Source organism: Bufo bufo, chromosome 4, assembly GCF_905171765.1.
Source record: "Bufo bufo chromosome 4, aBufBuf1.1, whole genome shotgun sequence".
NCBI classification, from domain to species: Eukaryota; Metazoa; Chordata; class Amphibia; order Anura; family Bufonidae; genus Bufo; species Bufo bufo.
In genome coordinates, this window is record NC_053392.1 from 431,115,188 (window position 1) to 431,131,055 (window position 15,868).

The following is a 15,868-nucleotide window of genomic DNA, read 5'->3' on the forward strand; positions in this document are numbered from 1 at the left end:
CGCTAGTAACTGCTCTCTAGGGCATTTATCCCTAATCTGCCCTTCTAGCCTATCTAACCACAGTGACATAGACCTCGCAACAACGGTGGCAGCTATACTAGGCCTAAAAGCAGCAGCAGCAGAAGATTCCCACGAGTTCTTAAGGGAAGAATCTATTCTTTTATCTAAGGGGTCCCTTAAAAATCCCATATCCTCAAAGGGCAATGAGGATCTTTTAGAAATCTTAGAAATGGCTACATCCAGTTTCGGGGCCTTGTCCCAAGATGTAGAAGCCTCTTCCTCAAAGGGGTACTTCTGTTTAAAGGTCTTAGAAATGAATGGTTTTTTATCTGTTTTTTTCCACTCTTTCTCTATCACCACAGAAATAGATCTATGGACAGGGAAACATCTACGCTTCCTTTCCCTAAGCCCCTCAAACACGACATCCTCTACAGATCTATCCTCTCTGGTATCCTCCAACTCCAGGGTAGATCGGATAACTTAACAATTTGTCCGTATCCTCTGCTGGAAATAGGAACTTCCCTTCTCTTGCGTTATCTTCAGAAGAGGAGGAATCATTAGAGTCCTCATTCCCGGAGAGAGATTCACTGTCTTCTGATTCTACGTCCGACTCCTGCCTCACCGCTCTTCTCCTCTTCCTACCGGCTTTCAGGGAATTTTTAACTTCTGACATAATAGATTTTAGATCTTTCAGAAGACTCGGGGTCTCCTCAGCCACAGTCTTCTCAATGCACTGCTGACAGAGCTTCTTAGTGTAAGAAGAAGACAGCGAGCACTTGCAGATAGGGCATTCCTTGTTCCTTTTCTTGGCCACCACCTTCTTAGGCACAGTCTAAGAAAAAAGGAACATACCCAAAACTAAGGAACAGCCTACACCCTTTAAGGACCGAGATTAGGACTCACAATACCGGCGGCAGGATTTCAATATCCGCACTTTCAGACCTCCTCTCTTCATCCATAATGAAGATAAACCTGCACTGATGAAACATTGTCAAAGTTACCTTCTGCCACCAAGTATTCCTCTCACCTGAGAGATACACAGCTTCCTGCAGACCCACCACTCCACAGATAGCACTGGAACAGAACCTGGTCCACTTTCTGGCACTCTGAATTCAGACACCGGTGTCCAAATAACCCAAGCACACTCATACCTGAATAGAGCTGGTTTTAACCTCCTCAGGACCGCCGTACGCAGGATTGCGTCTTTGCGGCGGTCCTGTTGTTCTGGGTGGACGCGCCGGTGCGTCCTCTCGCGAGACGCGAGATTTCGTGCATTGCCGGCCCGCGCATGCGCATCGCGGGCCGGCAAAAGTTAAAGATCATTGGCTGGCAGGCTGGCGATTTTCAAAAAATCAAATCAGAAGCCAGATAACAGATCATATTAGTAAATATGATCTGTTATATGGCCTCTCTGCTTCTCTGCTGGTCCTTTTCGTCGGTTGGATCCAGCAGAGAAGCAGAGATCACTGTGAGTACCCACCAACACTACACCTTAGCCCCTGATCACCTTCCATCACCCCCATCATCCTAATTAACCCCTTGATCGCCCCCTGTCAATCACTTAGTGAAAGACAAAAAGTGATCAGTGTAAACTGTCACTTTTTTTTTCCACTAGTATTGGCTGTTAGGTTTTAGGGATAGTTTAGGCCCCTTGGTTAGGTAGTTAGCGTCAGTTAGCGCCCAGCCCACCGCACCGCAGTCACTTTTATTCGCTGTTTAGCGTATCGCTAATCAGCATTTGTACTTTTATAGTATCTGTAAGTGATCAAAACTGATCACGGTCAGATCTATAATTGTATTAGTGTCACTTTAGTTCGCCCTCCACTCAAAACGCAGTGTTTGCCCGATCAGGCCTGATCGGTCGCCCACACGTGCGTTCACCCACGCCCGCCCCACCGCAGTGACAAAAAAAAATTTGTTTTTTGATCACTGCACATTCACTTTACACGCACTGCGGCGATAAAAAAATCTGTTTTGATATTTTTTATCAACCGCAGCGGCCTCCGGTACTTCGCTAGCCTCCCCTTTGTAAGACAGGCTTGCTTTTTTTCTTGGGTAGTCTCAGGGAATACCCCTAAATTTAGTAGTCCAAAATGTCAAACAGGGGGTATTCTTCTGAAGAGGCCTACAGGATTCTGACCCAGTCGGATGAGGAGTGGGAACCCTCATCTGACGAATCTAGCGGGTCAGAATATGAACCTGTGGAAAGCAGTGGCTCTCTGACCCAAAGTTCGGACGAGGAGGTGGAGGTCCCTGGCAGCACCAGGCGTACCCGGCCCCGTGTCGCTAGACCACAGGTTATGCAGGATCCGCTTCAAGAGCAGCAGAGTGGGGCTGTCGCTGCCGGATCACGTGGTGAGGCATACACCAGCAGCGCAGCCCTTCCTGGACCTAGTACCAGCACTGCCGTACAACATGGTGACGTGGCGAGCACCAGAAGGGCAGTTGAAGCTGGTACGGTGGCACGTGCACTAGTTACCCCGTCGCAGCCACCGCGCAGACAGGCCCGTAGAGCCCCTAGAATCCCTGAGGTGCTGGCAAACCCTGATTGGCAGTCACCAACTTCAGCCGCACCTGTAGTTCCCCCTTTCACCGCCCAGTCTGGAGTTCGGGTTGAGACGGCTCAAATCGGTTCGGCCCTGGGATTTTTTGAGCTGTTCTTGACTGCGGAGCTCTTGGACTTAGTCGTGGCAGAGACAAACCGGTATGCCACACAATTTATATCCGCCAACCCGGGAAGCTCTTATGCCCAGTCTTTCCGGTGGAAACCAGTCCAAGTTTCCGAACTTAAAATTTTTCTGGGCCTTCTCCTCAACATGGGTCTAACTAAAAAGCATGAATTGCGGTCATATTGGTCCACGAACCCGATTCATCACATGCCCATGTTCTCTGCTGCTATGTCCAGGACACGATTTGAGACCATCCTGCGTTTCCTGCACTTTAGCGACAACACCACCTCCCGTCCCAGAGGCCACCCAGCTTTTGACCGGCTCCACAAAATTCGGCCCCTCATAGACCATTTCAACCAGAAATTTGCAGATTTGTATACCCCCGAGCAAAACATCTGCGTAGACGAGTCCCTAATACATTTTACCGGGCGCCTTGGCTTCAAACAATACATCCCAAGCAAGCGTGCCCGGTATGGGGTCAAATTGTATAAGCTCTGTGAAAGGGCCACAGGCTATACCCACAAATTTCGGATCTATGAGGGAAAAGATCAGACCCTGGAGCCGGTCGGTTGCCCTGACTACCTGGGGAGCAGTGGGAAGACAGTCTGGGACTTGGTGTCACCCTTATTCGGCAAGGGGTACCATCTTTATGTGGACAATTTTTACACAAGTGTGGCCCTCTTTAGGCATTTGTTTCTAGAACGGATTTGCGCCTGTGGCACCGCGCGAACTAGTCGCGTGGGCTTCCCCCAACGGCTTGTAACCACCCGTCTTGCAAGGGGGGAGAGGGCTGCCTTGTGTAACGAAGAACTGCTCGCGGTGAAATGGAGAGACAAGCGTGACGTTTACATGCTCTCCTCCATTCACGCAGACACGACAATCCAAATTGAAAGGGCAACCCGTGTCATTGAAAAGCCCCTCTCAGTCCAAGACTATAATGCGCTCATGGGAGGGGTGGACTTCAATGACCAGATGTTGGCTCCCTATTTAGTTTCCCGCAGAACCAGACGCTGGTATAAGAAGGTGTCTGTATATTTAATTCAATTGGCTGCCTATAATAGTTTTGTTCTCTACAGTAAGGCTGGGAGAACAGGATCCTTCCTCAAATTCCAGGAAGAGATCATCGAGAACCTCATTTATCCGGGAGGTTCCGTGGCCCCATCCACCAGTGTAGTTAGCCGTCTACACGAGCGACATTTCCCCAGTGTCGTTGCTGGTACCTCAACCCAACCGCCACCCCGAAAAAAATGTCGTGTCTGTAGCAGGAGTGGAATAAGGCGTGACACCCGCTATTTCTGTCCTGACTGTCCGGACCACCCTGCCCTATGCTATGGTGAGTGTTTCCGGAAGTACCACACACAGGTACACCTAGCATAGGGATCACATCTCACCAGGACAGGCACACAGGGCTATTAGGGCCCTTTCTCTCACAGCTGCTGCAAACCTCTCCTTTTACCTGGGATAAAGTGCATAACGTACTTCGCCACATCTTTGGGCGATTTGCGCTTTGCACATTGTCCCATGGGGAAGGAGAGGTTTGCTCTATAAAGGTAAAAAAAACTAAACAAAAAAAAAAATACCGGTAAGTAAAAAAGTTAAACGTTCAGTTAAAAAAGTTTAAAAAAAGTTTCTATGTTCTGTTCAACAGTTAATAAAGTTATTGCGTTGCGGCCTGGTTTTTTCTTTTTTTTTTTTTTTTTTTTTACCTTCCAGGTGGACCAACCGATCGACCAGCTGCAGCACTGATGTGCATTCGGACAGCAAGTCGGTGTATGCGGCGCTGCAAGACGAGATTTCTCCTCTGCAGTAAAAGATATGTTTGCCGAGGCATATGAGCTGAGGAGGTGGCGGTGTTCATATACTTTGGCAAACACTTTGTATATATAAAAAAAAAAATCCCGGCAATGATTTATTCATCCACATCGATTGATGTGAATGGAGAAATCTGGTTTGCCAGGGCATACGAGCTGAAGTGGGTATGGATGTTGGGCGGAGCTCCTATGTCCTGGCAGACGCCTTTCCCCTCCTTTTTCTTTTTTTGGCAGAGATTTTTTCATCCACATTGATCGATGCGAATGAAGAAATCTGTGCCGTTCATTTTTTTCTTTCAGCCCAGAGGCTGAACGGAAAAAAAAAAATCTGGGCCCCTTTGCCCACCTAGGCTGCAAAAAAGTGTCACACATCTGGTATCTCCGTACTCAGGAGAAGGTGGGGAATGTGTTTTGGGGTGTCATTTTACATATACCCATGCTGGGTGAGAGAAATATCTTGGCAAAAGACAACTTTTCCCATTTTTTTTATACAAAGTTGTCATTTGACCAGATATTTATCTCACCCAGCATGGGTATATGTAAAAAGACACCCCAAAACACATTCCTCAACTTCTCCTGAGTACGGGGATACCAGATGTGTGACACTTTTTTGCAGCCTAGGTGGGCAAAGGGGCCCATATTCCAAAGAGCACCTTTCGGATTTCACTCGTCATTTTTTACAGAATTTGATTTCAAACTCCTTACCACACATTTGGGCCCCTAGAATGCCAGGGCAGTATAACTACCCCACAAGTGACCCCATTTTGGAAAGAAGAGACCCCAAGGTATTCGCTGATGGGCATAGTGAGTTCATGGAAGTTTTTATTTTTTGTCACAAGTTAGTGGAATATGAGACTTTGTATGAAAAAAAAAAAAAAAAAATCATAATTTTCCACTAACTTGTGACAAAAAATAAAAAATTCTAGGAACTCGCCATGCCCCTCACGGAATAGCTTGGGGTGTCTTCTTTCCAAAATGGGGTCACTTGTGGGGTAGTTATACTGCCCTGGCATTCTAGGGGCCCAAATGTGTGGTAAGGAGTTAGAAATCAAATTCTGTAAAAAATGATGAGTGAAATCCGAAAGGTGCTCTTTGGAATATGGGCCCCTTTGCCCACCTAGGCTGCAAAAAAGTGTCACACATCTGGTATCTCCGTACTAAGGAGAAGGTGGGGAATGTGTTTTGGGGTGTCATTTTATATATACCCATGCTGGGTGAGAGAAATATCTTGGCAAAAGACAACTTTTCCCATTTTTTTATACAAAGTTGTCATTTGACCAAGATATTTATCTCACCCAGCATGGGTATATGTAAAAAGACACCCCAAAACACATTCCTCAACTTCTCCTGAGTACGGGGATACCAGATGTGTGACACTTTTTTGCAGCCTAGGTGGGCAAAGGGGCCCATATTCCAAAGAGCACCTTTCGGATTTCACAGGTCATTTTTTACTGAATTTGATTTCAAACTCCTTACCACACATTTGGGCCCCTAGAATGCCAGGGCAGTATAACTACCCCACAAGTGACCCCATTTTGGAAAGAAGAGACCCCAAGGTATTCGCTGATGGGCATAGTGAGTTCATAGAACTTTTTATTTTTTGTCACAAGTTAGTGGATTATGAGACTTTGTAAGAAAAAAATAAATAAAAAATAAAATCATCATTTTCCGCTAACTTGTGACAAAAAATAAAAAGTTCTATGAACTCACTATGCCCATCAGCGAATACCTTAGGGTGTGTACTTTCAGAAATGGGGTCATTTGTGGGGTGTTTGTACTGTCTGGGCATTGTAGAACCTCAGGAAACATGACAGGTGCTCAGAAAGTCAGAGCTGCTTCAAAAAGCGGAAATTCACATTTTTGTACCATAGTTTGTAAACGCTATAACTTTTACCCAAACCATTTTTTTTTTACCCAAACATTTTTTTTTTATCAAAGACATGTAGAACTATAAATTTAGAGCAAAATTTCTATATGGATGTCGTTTTTTTTGCAAAATTTTACAACTGAAAGTGAAAAATGTCATTTTTTTGCAAAAAAATCGTTAAATTTCGATTAATAACAAAAAAAGTAAAAATGTCAGCAGCAATGAAATACCACCAAATGAAAGCTCTATTAGTGAGAAGAAAAGGAGGTAAAATTCATTTGGGTGGTAAGTTGCATGACCGAGCAATAAACGGTGAAAGTAGTGTAGGTCAGAAGTGTAAAAAGTGGCCTGGTCTTTCAGGGTGTTTAAGCACTGGGGGCTGAGGTGGTTAAAACTGCCGGGATGCCAAACTTCCGGTCACCTGACCGGAAGCGCTCAGCCGTGGAACGCATGGCACTTCCTGCCCGGACGCCACTAACCAGCGTCTACATCCAGTGGCGTCCTGGCTGATCTGCAGCAACTTGGGGTCTTCTGGCCACACTCAATCAGTTGGTGCGGTCCTCCTCGCCTGAGGGACCGGCACCTTCTGCCTCTGTGGCCCGGAATCTCAGTCACCGGCATCCTGCCCCCCCCCCCCCCCCCCCCCCGCAACCCCCCCCACCACCCGCCCCGCCACCCCCTTCTTGCGTATGTAGTAGAAAGAGCAGAGGGAAGACATAGAGGAGACTGAAGTCCTGCCATGGAGACACCAGCGCGTCCACCCCATACGCCTTCGGATCCCGGGAGCGAGTCAGGGACACCGGGAGCTTGTTGTTGAGCCTAGACGCTATCAAGTCCACATCCGGACAGACAAACTGACAATGTCGACCCCCAATGGCGAAGCGCAGGAATAGTTGGTGGGATTCCGCGATCGGGACATGCAGATAGGCTTAGTAGCAGCAGGACGGGCTGACTGGGCCCTCTAGCACCAGGAAGGCTGGTTTGAAGGCGGGCCTTATTGCGGACGACCTGATATCTCCAGCAGAGGAAGTAGGCGACGGCCTTTCAGACGAGAAAAGGCAAAAGGCATGCAGAGATGAACTCGTCTAGCTGATCCCCATAAGGTCTGAAAACCCCAAGGGGGAGATTAGCGAGGGAACGCTTGGTGGATGCGTCTGACGACCCACACCTTTAAATCAGCCCTCTGCGCTGAATGACAGATGGCTAACATGCGGGCAAAGAGGAAAACAATGCCCCAGAAGCTTCGCAAAGAAGCTTAGAAGCCTGAGACATCTGGAGAACCAAATCCAGTGTGTCAGTAGACGCATCTAGTTCCGCCAGTTCTTGATGGCGGCGTTGTAACCACACCGAGAGAGCACTGGCCTCCCCTGCTGAGACAAAAGGTAGGTCGCAGGTACGCGCCTGCCAGTGAAAAATGGACCTGGAAGGATAGTCTATGCGCCTGTCTACAGTGTCCTTGCAAAGAGGAACTGTCTAAGACAGGGAGGGCCATATAACTGGCTAGTCCGGCCACCGGGGTTCCACCTTAGGGAGAGGAGACACCTCTCCTTGCCGTCAGCAGGGAAAGGAGAAAGTGTATTCATGCGCTTGGTGGTCGAGAACCTTGTTAGGACGGCCCCAGGCCGTGGATATGACTGCGAAAAATCCCTCATGGACCAGGAACGCGGTAGTCTCCGCTTCCTGGACGGAAAAAGGGGGGAACTCCTGACCCGTGGAAGGAGGAGAATCTCCCTGGAGAATAAAGGTGTCTCAGACAGTCGCCACTAAGTCAGCCACATAGTGGAGAGCTTAGGTGAGGGGTCCCGCTCCATGACCTGGTCAGAGCCGGACAATTCCCCTTCAGACTTGCGCTCCCTAAGGGGGAGGGGAGAGTCGTCCGAACGCGCCTCTAGGCGAGGGGGAAGGGGGGAGAGACTGAGTCATCCGAGGAGGGATACTGCCGCTCACGCTCCCTGTTAGTAGTTGGGCGTCTTCTGTGGAAAAAACCACAGAGAGGTGGTTGGCGTCACAGGATTTGCAAATGCCCTATAATCCAAAAAGGACATGGCTCGTCCGAGCCGTCTTCATGGACCGGAAAGACAGCAGCCTCCGGTTTTTTGGGAGGAAAAAGGGGCAAACTCTCTCCTAGTGGAAGGAGGAGAATCCCCTTAGAGATTAAAGGTGTCACGCACAGCCACCATGGTGGAGAGCTTTGGCGGAAGGTCTCTCTCAGTGACCTCGTCCGAGCCGGACAATTCCCCTTCAGACCTGCGCTCCCTAGGGAGAAGGGAGAGGAGTCTGAGCAAGCTTCTAGCCGAGGGGGAGAAGCGGAGTCACCCGAGGAGGGATGCTGTCGCTCACGCTGCCTATTAGTAGTCAGGCGTCCTCTGCGGGAACCACCGTGAGGGGACGGAGTGGTTGTCGCCGCAGGATTGGAAACGGACATACGTTCCATAAAAGACATGGCTGCCTTGGCGAACAGGGCCAAATCAGCAACCGCGCAGGACATGGCAGATGCCCAAGCGGGAGCCGCTGACTCCGCAATGACCGGGGGGGGGGGGGGGGGGGGGGGGGGGGCTGGACTGGGCAAGAGAAGGGGGTGAAGGGTGATTCTGTCCAGGAGCAGGACAGGAGGCACGGGTACCAGTGACCGAAAGTGGGAGCAGACACTCCATACAGGATCCTATTGGGGTCTGAGAAGAGGTCTAACGGACTTAGGCCTAGGCATGATGATCCCTCACAAAGAGTGATGAAAAAAACCTACCGCTCAGGTAACAGCGCAAGCCACAAACCCAGAGAGGAGCAGGGGAGCAGCCGTTCAGTGAGAGAAGCCTCAGTAGCAGCAGGAAGGAGCCGGAGCGCAGATTAGGCTCCGCCCCCCCGCAGCAGCAGCAGCCTTTTTTTTTTTGCTGATTAGGCTCTGCCCCGGTCGCGATTAGGCTCCGCCCCCTAGAAGCGCGCGAAAAGAGCGTGCGCTCCGCTCTCTGTTTAAAGAAGATGAATAAAATGGCCCCCCGACGCCCTCGGCGAGGGAGTAACAAAGATATGGCATCCCCAGCAAAGGGGTTGTAAGGCCCAGAGAGAGCGGAGACCGGAGGGGGAAGTGCGCTGCCTGCAGAGAGTAGCCGCTTCATAGAAAATGATATGCTGCCAAAGAAAGCCGTAAGGAGCAGGAGCGTCAAGAGACGCCTGCCCAGCTAAGTGGCTCCAGACCCTTGCACCCCAGACAGAACAAGCAATGACACCCAGATCCCCTTCACCCAGGAGGCCCATAGGTCTTTAGTGCAGAGGGAGGGGGTGGCGGGACACAGAGGACATGGCTGCCTTGCAGCTTCATACTTATCTGCTCCTGCAGATCTTCTCCCTCGACTCCAGGACCAGCAGGGATGCACCTCTTCAGACTTCTGACTCCTTGCCCAGGAGTGCAGTACTCTGGCGGAGGATGGCAGCAGGTGACCCAGGAGCTGGTGGGATGCCGGAGCTAACAGGTCGAGCCCGGATCCACTTGCCTTCTCGAGGGGATAATGGAGGCAGCCTGGCAACGTCCAAAGATGGCGGCGGGCACTCCATGGGGGACCAGGAAGGCGCCAAGCCGACCTGTGTCCCCATCTAGAAAGAAAATAACAAACCAGAGTAGAGATAGTGTAGCGTGTCAACCTCCTTCACCAGACACTAAGCAAAGACTGAGTTCCTCCTGGTGGAGTCGGGGGGGTATAGCCCGAGGAGGAGGAGCTCTTTTGTATTTGCATAGTGTCCCTCCTACTAATACCTCTAAGCTATACCCATGGTCTGTGTCCCCCAATGGATAAAAGTACGAGAAATGCCCTACACGTAACGCCAGGTGTTTGCATATTTTGAGGATTCTCTGATAGTGATATTTGGTTTCACACCTCTGGTGTGAATTCCGTCTAGGAATCGTCCGGACACAAATTGCAGCATGCAGCTCTCTGCGGATCTCTGCCCGACCCCATATATAATGGGGCTGGCAGGCATTCCGTTGGCACCCGGCAGCGCTGGACCGGTAAATTCCGGCAGGCTGTTCTGACGGAATATCCCAATGGAATACACACCAGAGGTGTGAAACTAGCCTATGTAAAACTCGCTTTAATACAATGTGTAGTTTTGTTACATTTTAAAATTAAATAAGTGTGAGCCAAACGTAACAGCTCAATGGCGGCGAGAGGCTCATGTTAAAAGTTATGGCAAATATATATTTAAAGTTTATGGTAGCTGTCATGGCACATAACAGGTAGAATTTAGTATTAGGTTCCTGTCTTACAGAGATCGCCTTGACGTATGGCAGACGGGCCCAAATTATTTTGTACAAAATGTATTTGCCAAGAATCTAAAATTTACTTAAGCATTATGTATTTTTTTCTTTGTGTTTTCAGCCATAGCAACGTGCACCTGCACGTTGGAATGTGCGGACTGACCCCCTTTTTCTCTTTGCAGTTTGTACTGGAGTTGTGGCGGACTCTATTTAGTCTTGCACCCCTGACCAGCCTCTCTGCCCCATAGGCTGATTTTAATTAGTATAAGTATAAAGCTTAGCCTGCTCTCCCTCACTCACTGGAAGCCTTTTGGCACCAGAAGAGGTATAGGGTGGACTCTCATTGCATTCGTTGGGGTCATCTGGCACCAGGAGAGGTGTGGAGTGGGCTCGGCATGCATGTTGGTACCTGTGTTCCCTGGATTTAATGGAGGCCATTTTGGCACCAAAAATGACAAACTAAGGTGGGCCCAGCATGCACGTGGAACCTACACTCCCTGAATTTTATGGTAGCCGTCATGGCACATAACAGGTAGAATTTAGTGTTAGGTTCCAGTCTTACAGGAATCGCCAAGAATCTCAAATTTACTTAATAAGCATAGCATTAACATTAAAATACTTTTTTTTGTACTTTATTTGATTTGCAGAGTGCTGTTGCATTGTATTTTTATTCATTTTTTCTATATATTTAAAGTTGCTTGACATCCAACAGCATGGAGTGCCAAATGGAAAAAAAATATTGGTGCAACTAGGAGAAATTAAGGGAGGACTACATTCTAGGGATAGGTAGGGGTCCCAGTAGTCCGCATCCTAGCAATGTGCTATCACTTCTGGTGGGGAAAACCCATTCAAGAGATAGTAGCATAACTTGGGAATTACACAATATTTTGCTGTTGCTACAAAAAAGGATATACTATAAATTAGTAACTTACCACTGTTATCACACTGGGAGCAGTGTATAAGCCTTTCGGATTTTCCCTTCTTGGCGACGTCCTTACCCTTCAGACAAATTCCACAAATAGCATTTGGGATGGACTTAGGCTGGAACGGTAGAAAAGGGTAGTAATGTCACCTCATACAAACCCAGTTGGAGTTCTTCATAATTCCAATATTCAACATTAAAAGGAAAAAAAACAACCTTCACATACTTCTCTACTTAATGTAAAATGGAGTTTAAGTTTTGCAAAAAATTATAAAAAGGTCATATTTTTTCATAAGGTTCATCAATACATATATGGGACACAAGTACTGGTAACGGAAATGTAGGCTGATTTCTGCCAAATAAATTTTATAAATAAAACTGCTTTGCCAGACCATCAAATCAAGAAAACTATGCAAATAAAATGCCAGACTTAAAAAAGAAATGTGTCACCTGGAATTTTGTCTGCCACTTAGCAACACATATCCTTTTTTCTAATATGGCTTTATTCTCAGATTGTAGATTTTTTTATTCTATTTTATTATCTATTAAAGAAAGTGACCTTGCATTTTGTTAAGGGGATCTGTCACTAGTTTATTTTGCCATTAGTTAGGACACCATAAAACTGGTGACAGATTCCCTTTCAAGGGAACCTGTCACCATGAAAATTCTGTAAGTTTTGAAGTCAAGAAGGCGATTCTATCAGTGATTGACATCCCTCCGTCTATGACTGTGTATACACATGTAGCTGTCAGTCACTGATAGGACTGCCTCCTGGACTTCAAAGCCCAGAATGAGCAGGAACTTAAATGAATAAGGCCTTTTGCACACAAACGTTTTTTTTTCCCCCGTTTAAGTTCCGTATACGGAATTATTCATTTCAATGCATCTGCAAAAAAAAAAAAAAAAAAAAAAAAAGGAAGGAAGGAAGGAACTCTGTATGCCTTCCGTTTCTGTATTTCCATTTTTCCGTTCCAAGATAGAACATGTCCTATTATTGTCCGCATAACGGACAAGGATAGTACTGTTTTATCAGGGGCCACCTTTTCCGTTCTGCAAAAAGCGGAATGCACACGAACGTCATCTATTTTTTGCAGATCCATTTTAACTGGATATCAATCTGCCAAGCAAATCCTGCTCTATAACATGCTGTTCGCAAATTGCACCATAATTGGTGGGCAATCTCAGGCGCTCCCATAGAGAATGAATGGAACTGCAGCGCTGCATCAGACCGGGGAACAAAGCCCCCGTCCTTGGGATCGGTGGGGTCTCAGTGGTCAGACCCCAGCAATCAGCTACTATAGTTATCCCTTATCCTGTGGATAAGGGATGACTTATACACTTGGCACAAACCCCCGCCGATCAGCTGTTTGAGAAGGCAGCAGCGCTCCAGGAGCGCCGTGGTCTTCTCACTGTTTACCGCAGGCCCAGTGACGTCACGACTAGTATAAACTGGCCTGGGCAGGGCTAAGCTCCATTCAAGTGAACAGAGCTTAGCAGTCCCCAGGTCAGTTGATACTAGTCGTGACTAGTCGCTGCCTTCTCAAACAGCTGATCTCGGACCCCCACCGATCAGATGCGGATGATCTATCCAGAGGATAGATCATCGGTTTAAACAAACTGCAGAACCCCTTTAACCTCCTTGAAGAGACCATTCCGGTATGAATACTTACTGGAAGTACTGTTGGTAGATTCGGATTCATCCTGCTTTGGACTAATCCAAATCTTTTTGCTACTTTCAGTAAAAAGGAGTTCCCAATTGCTGTACCTTCCTTATACTGTATTGGCTCCACTGTGGCTGAATGAACATGGCCACCAGTAACACGACACTATGTGAGTCTCGCACATGCGCAGTTACTGAAAGCAGCAGCACATGCTGAACTGTATTACACAACTAATCCGAACCTGAATTCAAGATTGCACCGCAAACCATAAAGACTCCAGGTTTGGATTTGTTGCGCTGCTACTTACAGTACTGGTGCATGAGCGAGATTCACAGTCTTGCGTTACTAGCAGCTATGTTCATTCAGCCACAGTGGAGCCAATACAGTATAAGGGAGGTATGACAATCAGGAACTCATTGGGGTCATTTAACAAAACTGGTGTAAAGGAAAACTGGCTTATTTGCCTATAGCAACCAATCTGATTCCACCTTTCATTTTTCACAGCTCCTTTAGCAAATGAAGGGTGAAATCTGTCTGGCTGCTATGGGCAACTAAGCCTATTTTACTTTACACCATTTTGATAAATCTCCCCCATAATGTTTACTAAAAGCAGCAAAAACATTCGGACTCATCAAAGCAGGACAAATCCAAATCTACCAACACTAGTATGCAGACTTATTGGCAATGCTCCATGGAAAACCAGTATCCAAAGAGGTAACTTCCAAAGAAGAACCATCTCATTAGCGCCACCTCTTGGAAGCGGCTCTTTGGGAGACGCATATGAAGCCATTTTTTAGTTATCTTTACATTATATGGTTTGTGACAACCAGTAATGGCAATGTCATCATGATTACAATTATTCTATACAATGTGTAAGCCATTTTTCAGGCTGATATTTGCTAAAACTTCAGAATACCATACAATTTACAGTAAGATGGATAATTAGTATTCATTTGATGTTTTTGGTCTATAGAATTTTGCACGCTATGGAGTATTCAAGAGGTTTTCCAAGATGGGAAGAAAATGGATTCAATGGAGAACATGTGATAAAATAAACCAATATGCATCTGATAAATCCACCGCAGCATTGCTGCTTTGAAAATCCCCACCAGTCTATCTTGCTGCAACAAAGATGTGCCTGTCTACCATCCACTGACCGCCACAGCCAATCACAGGCCTCAGCAATATCTAGCAGTAAACCACTGCAGCCAGTGACTGGCTTCTGCAGTCATGTGTGTGGGTGGGAACATTATTCATGGAGCAAAGTAAAGGAAAAAAAAATGGCAATGGGTTTATCAGGCAAATGGAGGTTAATTTTATGCCATTTCCCCCATTTAGGCGGTTTCCACCACAAAAACAAAAGAAAAATAAAAGAAATTCATGTAGATGCCAGCATCGTTTGCGTGGCTACCATGGCATTATTAAGATAATACAGATTTGTATGCCGAGCATATACTCTAGGCCGTCATGTTGTGTAATCTTAAAAGATGACAGAAACAATCAATCAGAATGACATTAATGCTATTTATTTAAAAATAAAGCATTTCAGCCTCTTTTTACACAATAAATGCAAAATATATGTGAAACATTCAGAAATGTCTACAGCTAAAAAATAAATACTGTAACGGAAATCAAACATTTCATAGGACGATATGCCTATATCACACTGTTCTTGCTTGTGATCGATTTTTATGCACTCATACTGTAGCTATTTTGTCTGTAACGTGGATAACAAACCTTTGGCATTTTACTGTTAATCTGTACAATGCTGACCTAAGGAATAACCGGAATGCAATTGTACAAAACTTCACAAATGAAGTAAGGCACATTTTCAGGGTTCCCATCACTACCACTTTAGTGGAGATAACTAAAATTTAAGGGGAAACAGCTCCCCTATATCTTTCAAAGTTCACCTTTGACATTCTCATACTCTGTCAATGTTACTTCACTAGGAGGGCACTACAAAAGAGAAGCATGGTGGTAAGATCATGTATACAGAGCTAATTTATATAAAAGGAGTCCAGATAAGTGCACATCTTTTGTTTCTAAGATCTAGCATGTAAAAATGCACCACTAGACATACACCACAGAAATTAATTAGGTTCTAAAGTGCAAACGGCTTCATATAGGAATGGGTTACAGATGGTGGATTTCACTAGACACTGCATCATCATCTAGTGACTTATGTCTGCTAAAATCCAAGGTACGGAGATTCGCCACTGCTGCTTTCTTAGCATATTGTGCAACAAGACCATAGTCTGAGAAATCTAAGTTCCTGTGGCACATCCCAGTAAATTAAGTGTTTCTTTAAACGTAAGCTTAAAGGCTACCTTAAATTATAAACAACTGAATGACTCAACAGTACAAGCATAACATTTTTTGTAATATATCATATTAGAGAAAAATGCCTCTCAACTTATCAGGTTCCATTCCTCTCCCACCAACTGCCTCCTACACTGTATACTTACTCTGAATTCACTGCTAAAATCCAGGTCCAAAGAGACGTCTTAGCTTCACTGAAAAATCAGGTCAGACTTGTCAATATAAGTCGATGGAGAGTAGAGGGGAAGAGAAAGCAGCCACAGAGTTTTCTATCTCCCCTTAGTGCCAAATTCGCTGTTACACTGCTCAGTACTGCTGTATAATGTCCTCCATACTGCTGCTGTTTGTGAGGGTGTGGTACAGAGAT

General features: G+C 46.4%; 1 protein-coding gene across 2 annotated transcripts in view; it reads right to left on the reverse strand.

Annotated features, from left to right (window-relative positions):
• Positions 1-15,868, reverse strand: part of PHF10 (PHD finger protein 10) — a 150,321-nt gene that overhangs the window by 20,219 nt on the left and 114,234 nt on the right. For both annotated transcript variants that reach the window (XM_040429339.1, XM_040429338.1), the window contains one exon: positions 11,529-11,637. In XM_040429339.1, coding sequence (XP_040285273.1) covers positions 11,529-11,637 — 109 coding nt within the window. The remainder of the gene's footprint in view (positions 1-11,528; positions 11,638-15,868) is intronic.